Source organism: Dermacentor variabilis, chromosome 5 (genome assembly GCF_050947875.1).
Source record: "Dermacentor variabilis isolate Ectoservices chromosome 5, ASM5094787v1, whole genome shotgun sequence".
In the NCBI taxonomy this organism is placed as follows: domain Eukaryota; kingdom Metazoa; phylum Arthropoda; class Arachnida; order Ixodida; family Ixodidae; genus Dermacentor; species Dermacentor variabilis.
In genome coordinates this window covers 124685125-124700717 of record NC_134572.1, presented here as the reverse complement: position 1 = coordinate 124700717, position 15593 = coordinate 124685125, and the positions used below count along the sequence as shown (strand labels likewise).

The following is a 15593-nucleotide window of genomic DNA, read 5'->3' as shown; positions in this document are numbered from 1 at the left end:
GGTCTCGGGAAATTGGAGAAAGGCGATTCAGATATAATTTTGGTGCACCGTTTCAGAGCATCGATGGACATGCACGATTATCGGCAATACGAATAAATAACATTCCCCTAATTGGTGATTGGTTACCATATTTCAGGGGCGCATTCTATAATTACATAATTGGAATTACAATACATTATAGTTACAAAGCAAAAACTTTTGCCGTTAACGCTGCGCCTTGCATCATTTTCAGGATTTCAGTATAGCATTTTTTTTTTCCACTGTGGAGAGACGGTAACTCGAACGGCAATGTGGTTCGCTGCAGATGATCAGCACCTAATTTTGAGAACTGGCTCAATCAAATGCACCGTTGCTGGGGAAAAGGTTACGCTTCCAGCGTGGTTGCTCAGTGGCTGTGGTGTTGCGCTGCTAAGCACGAGGTCGCGGGATTGAATCCCGGCCATGACGGTCGCATTTCGATGGGGGCGAAATGCGAAAGCACCCGTGTAGTTGGATTTAGGTGCACGTTAAAGCTCCCCAGGTGGTCAAAATTTCCGGAGTCCTCCACAACGGCGTGTCTCATAATCAGAAAGTGGTTTTGGCACGTAAAACCCCATAATCTATATGCTTTCAGCAATGCGCAACCCCAATTTCGCACTTACAACATGACCCTAAATTAATATTTAGTAAATTGAATTGCTAGGCTTTTCTAATCATTGTGTTGGCGAATGTCGTGCACACGCGCCGCTGCTTTGACCATCAGCGAGTAAAGTTATCATCGAATCAGCTACCTTTACTAATCTGATAACAGTTGTCGAAAAGCACGTGTTGTAGGGCGTGATCATTTCCAAGTTTTATGCAATTTTTTAAAAATCGCCTGTGGTAGATACTATAATCCGTGTTCTTGAGCTGGATTATTCGAAGAGGAGGACGTTATACTTGCACGAGAAAAAGAAACACATTATAAACGAATTAACAAAATATTGCTAATTAACTTCTCAGTTAATTAACTTGCGGTACATATTGCAATTGCCGAATTGTAGCCGGTGAGCTGGAGGGGAGGGTGTGCCAAATTACGATCACCCGTTAAGTATATACGGTTATGCGGCCGTTCCTGGACTGAGAAGGAGATTCTTGAATATGGGAAGGAAAGGTTGGGGTAAAGTGCAGCGCAGTAACTGTCTCTCAGCAGAGGACACCTCAACCGCATTCCTGGACTGAGCGTCGGCGTCCCTCGGCGTAACCCGCACGAACGCGTTCGTGCCACTGCTCGCGCGTTCGTCGTGGTCTTCCACAGCTGGCTCCGACGCCGCTGATCACGCCAGCGTTCCCATACTGCCCCTCCATCTGCAAAGGCGCTGACGCATTATAGGGAGCGTCGTAATCGTCAGACATTTTTTTTGCTGATTCACATGATTATTCGACGCCTCCTGCGCACAAGTTGAAACATTTAGCTTAGAAGCCAATAGTTTCTCTGCGCGCCAAGTCATATTTTCCTTTTTTTCAAACGAATATCTTTCATGAATTTTGAAGATAACCTAACCGCTGTCGAATGCGCGGGTGCACACTGACATGTGCGATCGGCTGGTGTCGAACTAAGTTCTCCGTCCTTGCGCCATTAAATTCAATAAATAAATAAATAAATAAATAAATAAATAAATAGAAGGTTGACAGTCACTGTAGCGTACGCCAAAGAGGGTGAAGGTGATATCCTGCGCGCTCGAGAGACATTCACTGTACATTACTTGACATTCTCATTCGAATGCATTGCTACTACTTATTACTTGTTTTCTCCCACCAATGGTCGTAGTTTCGAGTGCCTTATTTGACGCTGCCTTAACTAACTGTGCCTAAATGAACTTCGTAGGTTCATTTAGGTCGTGGGTTCGACTCCCACCAAAAATCGTGGGTTCGGTGGCCTTAACTCTATACTAATTCACTGTGCCCTAATCAATCTCGAATTAACCCCACAGGTTGTGAACTCGACTCCCACTTAGGCTTGAGGGTACGATTTCCACTGAAAGTCGTCATGGGTTCGAGTGCCTGAATTAACTCTATGCAATCAACTTCCCCCTCCCCCCCTCTTTTTTTTTTCTTTTTGCACGGTGAGCGGCATTGGAGCCAGCTGTGGAAGACGACGACGGCGAACACGCGAGAAGCGGCAACACCGCGTCTCTGCGTGAGGCGAGCCCACGTGATTTCTGTACCGCACGGTGCGTTTTCAAGGCCACCGTCTGATGACGCATTGAAGGTTTTCGCCTTAATAAATAAATCAATCGATCCTTAAATAAATCAACCCGGTTCCCCCTGCACGGAAGGCCAATGCTCTAACCCATGTTTTTTTCTTCAACAAAGAAAAAAAAAATTAGCCCATGGACACCCATGTCTAAGAAAGGCAGAATAAAACGCGAATTTTCCTCTTGAACCACGTCGTCTGTTGCAGCTCAACACCATTTTGTTGCTGAATAAAACCCCCGCTTGCTCTGCAAGGTACACCAATGGTGGCTGAGGGACCCGTTTGTCCACGAAATGTATACGTACAGCGCGTTTCTCGTAGCATTTCTTTTTTTTTTTCATATCGTCTGCTTTTTTAGCCCACAAAATTTCAGTCACGTATTACATCGATTGGAGGTTTCTCAATGCAAGTGCTCGTATTAGTCGAATGTCTTGCGTTTAAATTTATAATGGGCTATTGATTAAACTAACCAATTAGACTCATCGCGAAAGATACCAATTTGCTCTATAATAGTTATTTGCGTTAGCGTGCCGCAGGCCTTTTTTTCTTTTCCTTTCTTTTTTGCCTTTGCACGAATTGGCCACGACTGCCTGTAGAGGAGCGCCTCGTCGACGTCGCGCGAGTAAACAGCCTCAATCGCACCCGTGAGCCGCTGCAGCTAAGTGTAACAACCTATCCAAGTATAGGGCACAGCCACAAGTAGCTTGAACGCACTATGTGTCGACCCTACCTCAGCCGTGGTTTGTTACAGGTATATTTGACAGTCGCTCTCGACTACGTTCACGGCTGCCTCGCTGGAGCTTTCTCAGTCTACTATACCGACCGGTTCAAAAGCAGGAAGGCGGAGAGTTGCAACTCAAACACGACATGGGACAGAAACGACAAGTTTTATTTCACGTAATATTACAAATGCGCGCACAGTTCTTGCATATAGTGTTGTAAATATTATATTAAATAACAAATTAAATATTTAAATAATTACATACCAAGATATATCGGAGGATATATATTATCCGGGTCGAATTTAACGCTATTTACTACTTTTCGTTTTTCTCCAACACCGCGTGCTCTTGCGCGCCGGTGCAATGCGCTCTGAAAAAAAGAGTGCGCAGGCCGGAACAGCGCGCCGCACCACGCGAATGGCGGCGCCCCTCACTTCCACTTGATCTCGGACAGGTGGCGCTGCGCGCGACGTCCCCAGTAGGAGGAGCGCCAGTGGAAGGAGCGCTTGAGCTCCTTCGCCCGCCGGAGCCATTCCTTGCAGCTCTGGTCCAGGCCGCACGAGGACGTCCTGCGCGAGAGAATCAATCAATCAATCAATCAATCAATCAATCAATCAATCAATCAATCAATCAATCAATCAATCAATCAATCAATCAATGTTATGGATGCGGCATTAGTTATGTACACAGAAAAATGTGCAGAATGGCTTTAGGAGCTGTAGCTACATAGGCTTACGAGACACCGGCTTTGCAAAAACAAGCTGAATTGCAGCGTAGCCTTGACAAGTATAGTCTCGAATTGAAAGCTTCAATGTGCAGTAACTTTTTTGCGACCTGCACGGTCAATTAGATTGGATACGCCGTGCCTTCACAGAGCAGAAAAAAAATAAAAATTAAATTATGGGGTTTTACGTGCAAAAACCACTTTCTGATTATGAGGCACGCCGTAGTGGAGGACTCCGGCAATTTAAACCACCAGGGGTTCTTTAACGTGCACCTAAATCTAAGCACACGGGTGTTTTCGCATTTCGCCCCATCGAAATGCAGCCGCCACGGCCGGGATTCGATCCCGCGACCTCGTGCTCAGCAGCCGAACACTACAGCCACTGAGCAGTCACGGCGGGTCCAGAGCAGAAATTCACACATTTTTTTTCACACTTTTCGTGCAACCCGTGAGACCGTGCCCCGTAGTTTTTAGCGGCTGATAGTACTTCCCGATTAAATCTAATGAAAAGATTTCAAGAGGGAATCCTGGAAAGGGCTGGCGGGGGTAAAAGCATCTTGACAAAAGCCGAAGAAGGAAGAATGTTTTATCTGAGATTGGATTGGATTGGAGAAACTTTATTTATGCCTGCAGTTGGGCGCTCGCGCGCCCCGACGAGGGCCTACGTCATCCTCGAAGTTGCCGTTACTCGGCGCAGGTCTCCGCTCGCCGTTGCCGGCTCGCTGGGTCCGTGCCTTTCGAGCGCCTCGAGGACCTGCTGGACGGCCTAGAGCTGATCATCTCGGTCGTAGCTCTTCGCGGCTGCCTCGAGCCGCGGTGGGAGTGTTCTTGATTTAGCGTCTTCTGGATATTTAATGCAGTCCCACAAGATGTGCGTGCAGTCTGCAGTCTCCCTCCGGCAGACTCTGCACATATCTGTCGGATATGTCTCGGGGTACATGCGATTCATCAGTTTCGGGCTCGGTAGCGATCCGGTCTGGAGCTGTCTCAGTACTACCGCCTCCGCTCGACTCATTCTCGGGTGCGGGGGTGGGAGAGTCCTGCGAGCCAGGCGGAAGGCCTTCGTGATTTCATTGTAATCCATCATGCGGTCCTTGGTTCTGAATCACGTCGGACGGTCTGTCGCCGGGGCGCGGTTGGTTAGCGCTCGCGCCGCTGCGTGTGCCGTCTCATTATGGTTCTCATTGCGTTCCGACGCGTCGCCCACGTGCGCCGGGAACCACTTGAGTCGTACTTTTCGTTCTTCTAGTTTTACCGCTCGCAATACGCGCTCAGCCTCCCTGCAGATTTGCCCTTTGGCGAAGTTTCGCACCGCCTGTCTTGAGTCACTCAGCACCGTGTGGCAGTCTGCGTCGGCGATGGCCAGGGCGATGGCTACCTCCTCCGCTTGTTCCGCTCCGGCGCTTCTCACGCTCGCTGCCGTCCTCGTGGCGCCGGTTGACGCCTCTATGACGACCACTGCGAAGGCGTTCCGTTGGTATTCGGCCGCGTCCACGTACCGCGCGTGTTCGCCGTTGGCATGCTGGTCGATGAGAGCCTTGGCCCTCTCCGCTCTTCTTCCCTTGTTGAACTCGGGATTCATGTTCTTCGGTATGGGGTCGATTCTGGTCTGGCGTCGGACCTCTTTGGGGACGGGGAGCTTCATCTCCACCTCGTTCGAGCGTCTAATTCCCAGATCGTCCAGTATCTTCCTCCCGGCTTTGGTCACGGACAGCCGCTCCAGTTGAGAGGTCCGTTGCGCTTCGGCTATTTCTTCGAGCGTATTGTGTAGCCCGAGTTGTAACAAGCGGGTCGTGCTTGTGGACTCGAACAGGCCCAGCGCCGTCTTGTACGCTCTTCTGATGAGCACGTTGATTTTGTTTCGTTCGTGTTGCAGCCATCTGTGGTAGGCTGCAACGTACGCGACGTGGCTGATGACGAAGGATTGGACGAGCCTAATTAGGCTCTCCTCTCTCATGCCAGCCTTTCGGGAAGTGACTCGTTATCTGAGAGAATGTCCGCCTCAGGTATTACATTCCAGCCGTTATATAAAATAGGACTCGCAAACCATATGTCCTATAACCTTGTATGAACCCGCATCTTTAAAGATACAATCACTAAAGAAAACTAATTTAGCTAAGGACTAATCACACAGTTGGTCGGCCTAAGCAGTAGCGCTCGTTTGAGCGACTACGACGCTGCTGCAGCAGCATACGGGCGCATTACCCTCCCCTCTGCCCCCATTCACGCCTCAGCAACAATAATATATACAGATATGGCCCGGCAACGGGAACGAAAAAGACAAGGCCACATTTACGTAGCAATCATGAAAATTTATGAAATTTCTTACGAGATAATCAAAAGAAGCGTGGGGCTTCTTAACGTAGAGTTAAAATATTCACGAAGAAATATTCACCAAGAAATTATATTTTTTTGTGATAATGCCAATGTTCCTGGTTAACGTTTGCTCAGACACGTTTATTATTGGTAAAGCACCTTGAAGAAATTCACACATAAGACATTGTCATTGCACACGCAACGTGCTCTGTTGGCTTCTTATGCACTGCACGGTTGCTTGCATTCGTCTGCTATTTATTTGCTCTATTTGTGCGACACGTTTTGTACATTGGTTGCTGGTTCTCTGATTTCTTTTCTTTCCCTACGTTTGCACCCATTCCAGCTTTATTTTTTCTTTAGGACGGCATCTCCTTTGAGTGATTAGACACACGAAAGCTTTCAGACAATGCTATACTCGGTGACCACTATGTAATACACTTTAGGCGCCGCCCACAAAACCACACTGCAAGTGCCTTTAGTGTCTCCATGATACAAAGCACTGTTCCCGAGAGAAGCCTACATCTCAAGGAGGTAGCCTCCGCCATGACGTCGCGGAAGTAATTGCCTGGTCATTATCTGCAAATTACATTTGAGTTGGGCAATGATATACTTGCCACTGCCTTCTTAGGCTGGTAGCGACTATAAGTGTAACTTCCTAATAGCAAGCAAAATTTTTCGTGACGACTGATCCCGGAGGCGCATATGACAACCAAGAGGCTTCACGCAAGGGGCTTCACGAACCTGTTCAAAAACAAAGTATAATTTAACAGCAAATAAAGAAATGCTGCCTATTTACGTTGAGCAGCTTTAGTGACTCAAGATAAACCTGAGATCCCTGAGATCCTAGAGAAAGTCTGGGACATCTTATATATCCTGTCACTTGCATCAAGCAACAAACTTGGCACCGAGATTGAAAGCGCTTCATCCAAACATAATTACGACTGCGTTGACGTAATAGTGTTTCACAACTCCACAGCTGGCGCGCTACCTCCAGTGGGAACGTCTCCCTCCGGCACAATCATGATGCCGGATCGTTGAAATGACTGGGCCCTCCCTTCTAGCGCTCGTTAACTCCCTTATAGCAACGCATGAGAACGCGAACAAGATCGTGCATTTACCACATAGCCATGGCCGCGGTGAGGTAGAATTCTATCTCGTTGTTGTTGGTGTACGGCGCTTTGCTGCACTGGCTGATGGCAAATTCCAGGCAGGTCTTGTACAGCTCCTGCACGTTGTCCAGCGCGGGCACGTCGATGCCAACTGCGCCGTCGAAACATCGCGCACTTTAATAAGCTACAGGTTGCGGCGTGCCTACACCAGCGCATGCTTAAACAACGGAAACCAGACAAAGAAAGAACACCGTATGGTAGCTGCACGCTTGTTCACTCGCTAAGGACTGGGCAGTCCGTAAGACAACGAAGTTCACGAAAATAGCTGAAATCGTGAGGCGGGAGTTCGCACCAGCGCACCGGCATTGTTATTGTCTGAGAAGAAGAAATCGCATTTTCATATGAAACATGAGTGATGCTTGTGCGTGTGCCCTTTGTGTTTTTGTTGATGTTAGCCACGCGTTAGTTACGTATAGTTCAGCCACGATCTGAACATCTTATCTTTGAAAACGCATTTACAGCGAGGGACAAAGCGAAGGAGAGAAACCGGACATATGCGCTGCCTACAACTGAGCGTCTACGGATATAACAGAACGAACACAAAAAACATACAGCGACCGTACGCATGCCCACATGGACATGCCAATACTTTGACAATTCGCTGGACCCAACCTGTGGAACTTGCGACAAAGGTGAGTCAGCCACAGCACACCATCTACTATGGACATGTTCTGGCCCATCCTCGCTGCGAAGAATCTGCCTTGCTGGGCTACATAGCCCAGCACACGCGCGCACACACACACACACACACACACACACACACACACACACACACACACACACACACACACACACACACACACACACACACACACACACACACACACACACGCACACACACGCACACGCACACACGCACACACGCACGCACACGCACACACGCACACACGCACACACGCACACACGCACACGCACACACGCACACACGCACACACGCACACACACACACACACACCAAAACATCCGACACGTCGCTTTAGAGAATAACGCAGAAAGTGCACAGCCTTCGACAACTCATGTTTCGACAGGCGATCACGCTAAAATGTTTTTATGGTCATGCTTTTTTATCGCAAATTGAACGCTAAAATGTTTTTATGCTCATGCTTTTTTATCGCAAATTGAATAAATTTGTAGGTTCATGAACTTCAGAAAGGCTACGGTTAGCACATCCCAAATCCCGTGTTAACAAATATACATTTAGAGAAGCCCTTCTCAGTAGCTATTCCTTCGTACTGTGCCGTGAAAGTCCTTCGCTCCACAGTTATAAGGCCGCAATTGGACTACACGGAAAGATTAGATAAGAACATTCACACAAAGACAAGGACAAGCATTCCTATTACAGTGTGCCAATAACTACAACTGGACACGCAAATGCAATACGATATGAAGGCCTACGGAGACTGATGAAAAACTGGATGAAGCATGTTAACAGGCCTCAGACAAGGTGACCGACGTTTTGATAGGTGATCCTATCTTTGCCGAAGGCACAGGTCCACCTATCGAAATGTCAGCCAGTCTTGTTTGTGGCACACCCCGGTTCATCCTATTTTATCACTGTAACCGGATATCGCGGAAGTGCGAGAAGCGAGCTACGTGCTCACACTGGTGTACGAGGAGCTCGGCCAGGCCACCGTAATAGAGAGCCATGCCGACGGTGTCCTCGGCGACCTCGGCCACGTGACGCAGGTGGCTCAGCACTTCGCGGCACTTGCTGTGGCTGCGCAAGAAATACGCGCACCGGCATGAGCATAAATGCCGTGCGGGCGCAACAGGCGCAACGCTCACTTCTTGCTGTAGAGCAGCGTCTGTGCCAGGTACGGCAATATCTTCAGCAGCATGGAGGTGTAGTGGACGCTGAGGGCGATGCGAAAAGCTTCATACCCTGCGCAGAAAAAAAAAAAATGTGCGCGCGTGTAACGCTTTTTGAAGCTCATCCACCCGGTATCCAGATGCGTCTGGACGAATGCAGACCTACAAGCATTGATGGTCAATCCACTCGAACACTGACACTAGTATTAAGTGCGCTCGATCAGTCCCAAAGTGGATGCGAGTCAGCCACATTAAGTCCGAAAAGGAGCGGGTCTGAATGAGTTCGGATCCGTGCCCATATGTTCACCAATGTAAATCGGAGACTTTGCAAGCCGGATTTCAGGTTCAGGTAAGACCAATTAGGTCATACATAAAATTATGTTTCCCTTTTATAGTGTCCGTGATTCTATGACAATTTGAGTACACGCTAGCCCAAGTGAATTTGACCCTGTGCATGTACGCGAGCGGAACTTCCGAGCTCAGTTCAGTACACCGTGAATAAATGGCTCGTGTTCTTAAGAACAATCAGGCTGTAAAGTGATGAGTGAGTATTCAGGCGGCATAACATACGCACAAGCTTGATGCACGATTACGCAGTTCGCGCTGGCCAGTGCGCATGCGCTCACCCACGTCAACGGCCGAGGCAATTTCGGTGCGCAAGAAGCGCACTTCGACGATCTTGATGAGCGTGTTCAGCACGGCCACCAAGTCGCTCACTCGAGGATGCTTCTCGACCTCCAGCGAGTGGATGCAGCTGCAAAACGTTGACCGTCACTTAGGTATCCTTACGTTATTTGAATGCGAAAGCATGAGGATTTGTCTAGGTTACCACCTTAAATTAAAACTCTACCGACTGTAATCCACTTTGCTCTAATTTGTACATACCTTAATCCAATTTAATCCACCTCAATCCCCCTTAATTCTCTTTAGGCCACCTTAATCCACTTCAATCCATCTCTATCCAATTTAATCCACCCTAATCCAATTGTGAAAGTGGGCCAGCTCGGTAGATTTTTTTTTTTTTTTTTTTTTGTGGGCTACGGTGTCCGTCCAACGCCGTGGCTGTTCACCGCGGGATTTCGCAGTGCGGGCAGCAGCAGGTCTGCTAATGCAAAACAAGAATGAAAGCATGGCCACTGACAGTACCCCTAGCTCTCTGATTAAGGACTACGATCGTAGCTAGATTGATTCCACCTATTCCAATGAGGTATATCTATTGCTCGACTGATTCAGTACTTATATCTTCCTGATTCAATGGAACAATACGCATGCCTAAATACCCACCGATTTTCGTAAACCTCCCCAAAGGCCAAAGCAAGTGACACACTGCACCTAAATATGTCGAATAGTCGTGCACCCCCCGACTGCTTTATCAGACCATGTCCACAACCCATGGTCACCACTCGCCATTCGTGTCCCCGCAGCGCTTTCCATATTCTCAAGACACATCTCAAGCGAGCAGCCCTATTCGCGATCTTACTCTTTGATGGCCGTGTCCTCGAGTTTCTTCTGCTTCTTGTACGCGATGTGAACGTAGTGGCTGCTCTCGATCACCAGGGAGATGGCCGGCATCTTCTGCACGACGAAAACGCAACACGAGTGCTCCCTTTACACAATTGCTTCATATGATGTGTTCGCGATGCTTCCGCAGAGAAGCAAGTCCGTTTTCTGGTTCAGTCGCTTTTGAAGACACTTTCTCCCGTACGCAGCACGCCGTTCACGGCCTTTGAACTTTCCGCTGTTCATCGTGTCAGTGGACATATTCAGCTTCTTCATGAATGTAGCAGAAGAAAATATGTGCCGTTCGCCATCTCCTGCCGCGGGCAAGGTGAACGCCAAAAGCATTCAGCATTGCGTATTCGGCGACCGCAAGGGAGGCGTTAGGACTCGGCGGTCACAAGTGAATTGTCCCTCTCCAAACACTGACTGACGATGACTATCCAAGCTGATGCTGTACATGACTATCTAAGCCGTGGCTTTTTTTGTCTTTCGTTCTTTCTTTGTTGCTTTCTACAAGGTGCTTCGCGAAAGAGGCCAGATAACGTACACACGACAAAAACTGGGTTGACTATAGGACGAGGATACTTTGCATTCGTACCTTGTAGAGCGGCGCGCTCCGGCAGGTGACCAGCTCCCAGAAGTGGCTGGACACGTCCAGAGCCACGCGGGGGTCGCGCCGGTTCAGGAACACGCGTGCCGCTGTGTTCAGGCAGAACTCCTCCTCTTCGATCTCGTCCACGCGGCAGCTGAACAAAAGCCACGGATGGCCAGCAAGACAACACGCACGGTGAACCGCCGCCAAGCCAGCATAAAGGCCCGAACTAGCGTGAGTGAAAGGATGTGGGGCACACGGCAGGCTATGCAGCCGACGGTACAGACTTTTGCAACGAGATGTCAAAACCGGGTGGGACTCATTTGTAGCGAACTTGAGAACAGCACCCGAAGGCGCACTTTCACAGTGGTATGCAGACGCGCAGAAAAGGAACGGGGGCCCGTATTAAATGGATGGTAAACAGACTGAAAGGACTTTACGGAAATTACTGAAGCAAACGCAGAATCACAAATAGTTAAATGAGCAATTCAGAGGCAGCATTTAAACAAAGCAGAGAAAATCTGCGCTTAGCGAAAGAAAAAATGCAGGCCCCACGCACTGTGCCGTTCAATGTAACGAAAGCATATTGGAGGTAGGTGGCGATTCACCATCATTTGAGGATCTGCAAGGCGTTACCAGACGGGTCAGATACCGAGAAAATTGTGTGTGTGACGCGATATTTTATCTGGCGGCAGCGGCAAGGCGAGAACGATCGGTAATGGCGATAGTATGAAGACTCGGTTTCTCGTACTCCGAACAATTAGCGTTATGGTGTTGTGTGGCACAGGTCACAAAATTATTCTCATGCAATGTTTATGTGTATGTGCAGCACACCATTCACAACCTATGCCGAAATGCAGATGTAAAATCAGGCAGATACGTCGACAAAGTGATGTCGCGAAGCATATACGATTATTATGGGCAGAATGGCGATGGGATATGTTTGTGTATACATAGAGGAGTGAGACACATATCTAGCTACGTTGGAGGATTCTGCACCTTTTTTGTCACTATGGTACATTGTAGACAAGCTCAATGGCACGTATGTAGTGACACACAGGTCATATCAAGAACACGATAGGCCAAATATAAGAAAATTTAATTCAGCATTAATGAAGTTGTTGAATATTATGCGCGGTTCTTATTATTTTATTTATTTATTATTAGTTTATTACCACCTATGCTCTTTCATATTTAGCTCTCTCGATGAGAGCTCGCCATACCTGACAGAAGGGTGGACTGAATTGTCAATTGAAACACTAAATCGCTTGCCTCGTTCGTGCTGTAGCTTTCATAACCACAATTATTGCTCAAGCTGGACATTCGTTTTTTTTTTAAACATTTCGTTTTATACGTAGACGACACGATGCACTTGAACCACTGTCAGAAAACTTCCGCTAAGCTGTGCGGCTTTTAGTGCTATTACAAGAAAGGCATCTTTATTTTCTTTCTTTTTTCACGTGGCACACTACTGAATGAGGTCGCGGAGTTCCCGGACAACACGTCTACGTTAACGGCGAAGGCGTACAGCTATAGACATTTACGTTTATTCTATTGTGTTTTTTATCTACTCGGTGTGTACCACTAGCGACAGCGTGTATGAAAGGGCCCCATAGTTAGAATCAACGTTAAGTGAACATTTCGTAGAGATTTTTTACTTAAATGGCCATACGCACGATGCATGCAGTGTTATTTTATCTACAAAGACGGGCAAGGAAGTCGACGACCTTCACCCATGGCGGAAGCTTTGAGCAACTTGGCGTCGTGATAACGCACACGAAACTTCATATTCTGCACCACGTTTTTCAGCATAGTGCCCACGTGACCCCCGCGACCGCAGACTATAGTGTCTACAAGATTGCCCCAGTTTGCACTGCACCATCACCGAGATCGGCACTGTTTGCTATTAACGCTGCCACTGCGATGAGCCCACACAGCCAAAAAACGACCGAACAGATGCACCAAACCGCGGAAAGGGGTTACTTGCATCTGCTCACCTAAACCTTGGTGCATCTGCTTTGGGTCCGCCCGCAACATTGCCCTGCCCCGCGGGGTAATCCCATGATGACGGTTAAATGATGATGACTAGCGCAAGGGATAAATGAGCGAGGTAATAGCTGATAACGCCTCGAAGCATTGAGTGTTAGGCTTGTCGAGTGATTTGTGCAACGCCAACACTCTAAAACGTTGCGCTGGCCATAGCGCATTACATACGTACCACTGGACAACGCGCAGAGCGTAGTTGGAGGCGTTCTTGCGGTAGTCCTTCGGGATGTTCCTGCCCAGCCACTGGAACGCCAGCTTGATCTCTTGCAGCGAGGCGTCGATGTTGCCGTAGTAGAGCTGGATCTGCAACAGGAAACAGTTTGCGCAGTGATGATGACTACAGTGCGCGAGTTTTCAGAACCTGTAGGTAAAAGTTGAAAGCCAACATGGCATGTAGGGAGACAAAGACACTTCTAAAAGGGCAGAGCGAGATCCACTTACGCAGCACCTGTTGCTCAAGAAGGAAAGCGCATGCGGCCTCAAAGCATAGGCATGTTATATATATATATACACTCCTCCACCGCATACAGACAGACTCCGAATATATTCGGCATTATCCGCCTAAAAAGCCCGCAGAATTTAATTGGCAAGCTATTCGAAAGATTCATTAGTGCGTCAATAAACAAGCCCGCAGATTTCCCACATTTACCGTTAGCAGCTATAGTTACATTTAAATATAAGCTTCCTCGTGAAATACACAATAAACTACAGATACATGTGATTTAGTCACAGTACTCCTTTTCACTTTTTGTTTATTATTTGAAAGCAAAAAAATAAAGCAAGACTTTCCGAACACGCACTCATTCCACAGAAAGTTCAATTGCCAAAACACAAGGCCGCAAGTTCTTTTTTTTTTTTTGTCCATAGACGCATGGCTGCCACGAGCCGTGCGAATTTGAATGAACATTCCTTGCTCACGGTAAGCGGTAGATGGCTGTAGGGTACCTGCACGGTACCTTGTACGCGTTGTAATATCTGTTCGTATTTCGCGAAGGTTTAATTCCCTGCTATGCATATCGGTCACCCCGGGTCATTATGCCGTTAAGAGAAAGTCGTCGCTGTCAGTCTTAAGATACCTAATTACGCCTTCCTTTCAACGCCAAGGTCAATATATCACTCACGGTCGCTCTCATGCGGCTGATGGCGATGCGCTTGAGCTTCAGGTAGCGCTCATCCACGTTCTCCCAGCTCGAGGCCTTGAAGACGGTCTCGCTGCTCTCCAGGTACTCCTCGGCCTGCGTACAATGACGTCAGCACAGTCTGTTTTCTTTTTTTCTTTCTTCGTGCAGCGACTTGTCTACAAGCAGCATTGACACTGGAATTTCACGGTTCATTCTCCGCACGATCTGGGTAACAAATTTCTGCGTTGCTTAAGATTGTGCATGTCCCGTGTATAAGCGCCTCCTTCATATATAACGTGCTATACCACTCATGCAAACCCATTTAGTCTCGAACTGTTTGAAGCATCGTTTTCTTTCATTTATGTTCTTGCAGTCTGGAACATCCTAACAAAGTCCGTCTAGAGCAGTTCTGTCGTCACTCTTGCAATGTCTATTCCTCGAGGGAGCCGTATACATAAACAGGTCAAGTGGTGTGCTCGGCCTGATCCTAAGTTAATCGTGTACATCACCTATTCTATATGCCGAGTTCAATCTTCAGGCGTAGTTTAATGCCAGTAGCGCTAAGCGCTTGTGATGTATTAAGCATGCTCAGTACAGAGCAGGTCTACCAGTGTACCACACCTTCTTGACGTCGTCCACATCGAGCGAGCACTGAGTGGCGGACAGGTAGGCCTCGAGCGCTCGGCCACGCATGCCGGCCATGAAGTAGTGGTTGCCGATCTGGCCGTACGCACTCGCCTTCATCTTGTGGCACTTGCACACACGCAGGTCGGCTTTGTCCGGGGGCGACTGCCTGCAAGCCGCCGACGAGCAAGCGAGAGCCACGCCGCTACAATCTCTAACGACCCACCCATCAATCGCAACTCAGCAGTTCGAAATGTAGGGATTCGTCTCGGGGAAAAAAAAAAAAAAAAGGCTGCAAGCAACACGGGTGTCCTATAGGCACTCATTCGAGCGGTCGTTTCGGAGAAATTCGACGGCGTCACAAAAACGTGTAATAAGACATTGGATCAAGCTACATTGCGTGTCGAAGTGCGCTCTCTCAGCAATAATGAAGTTGAATTTTCCGCATTTTCTGCGCTGTAAACTTAGCTGCTGCTTTTAGCACCATTGAAACGCTCTGAAGTGACCAGCAGAAGTAGTCATAAGGACGCACTGCTTCACGCGAAGGAAGAACATTCATTTTCGTGCAGCACAGTTGCGGAGGGGCCATTCCGGAGTTGGAATGATTCCGGAATCATCCCACCTTTTCAAACATCCGGAATGAAATGGAATGATGGCAAGTCGGGCAGATGGAATGGGAATGTGGAAGCCCGAAAGTCCAGTAATGGAGTTGAATAGAATATGATAAGGGAACGTAGTCCTAGAGCATGAGATCT

The 15593-nt window shown here is 48.1% G+C and overlaps 1 protein-coding gene across 1 annotated transcript in view; it reads right to left on the bottom strand.

Annotated features, from left to right (window-relative positions):
• Positions 1 to 3101: 3101 nt before the first annotated feature.
• Positions 3102 to 15593, bottom strand: part of LOC142583135 (adenylate cyclase type 10-like) — a 41268-nt gene continuing 28776 nt past the window's right edge. Inside the window, exons 14-23 of the mRNA XM_075693476.1 lie at positions 14836 to 15007; positions 14215 to 14328; positions 13266 to 13396; positions 11054 to 11201; positions 10436 to 10530; positions 9582 to 9709; positions 8932 to 9028; positions 8748 to 8863; positions 7096 to 7237; positions 3102 to 3506 (exon numbers count right to left, since the gene is read on the bottom strand). Of these exons, the coding sequence (XP_075549591.1) occupies positions 3368 to 3506; positions 7096 to 7237; positions 8748 to 8863; positions 8932 to 9028; positions 9582 to 9709; positions 10436 to 10530; positions 11054 to 11201; positions 13266 to 13396; positions 14215 to 14328; positions 14836 to 15007 (1282 nt within the window). The 3' untranslated portion in view covers positions 3102 to 3367. The remainder of the gene's footprint in view (positions 3507 to 7095; positions 7238 to 8747; positions 8864 to 8931; positions 9029 to 9581; positions 9710 to 10435; positions 10531 to 11053; positions 11202 to 13265; positions 13397 to 14214; positions 14329 to 14835; positions 15008 to 15593) is intronic.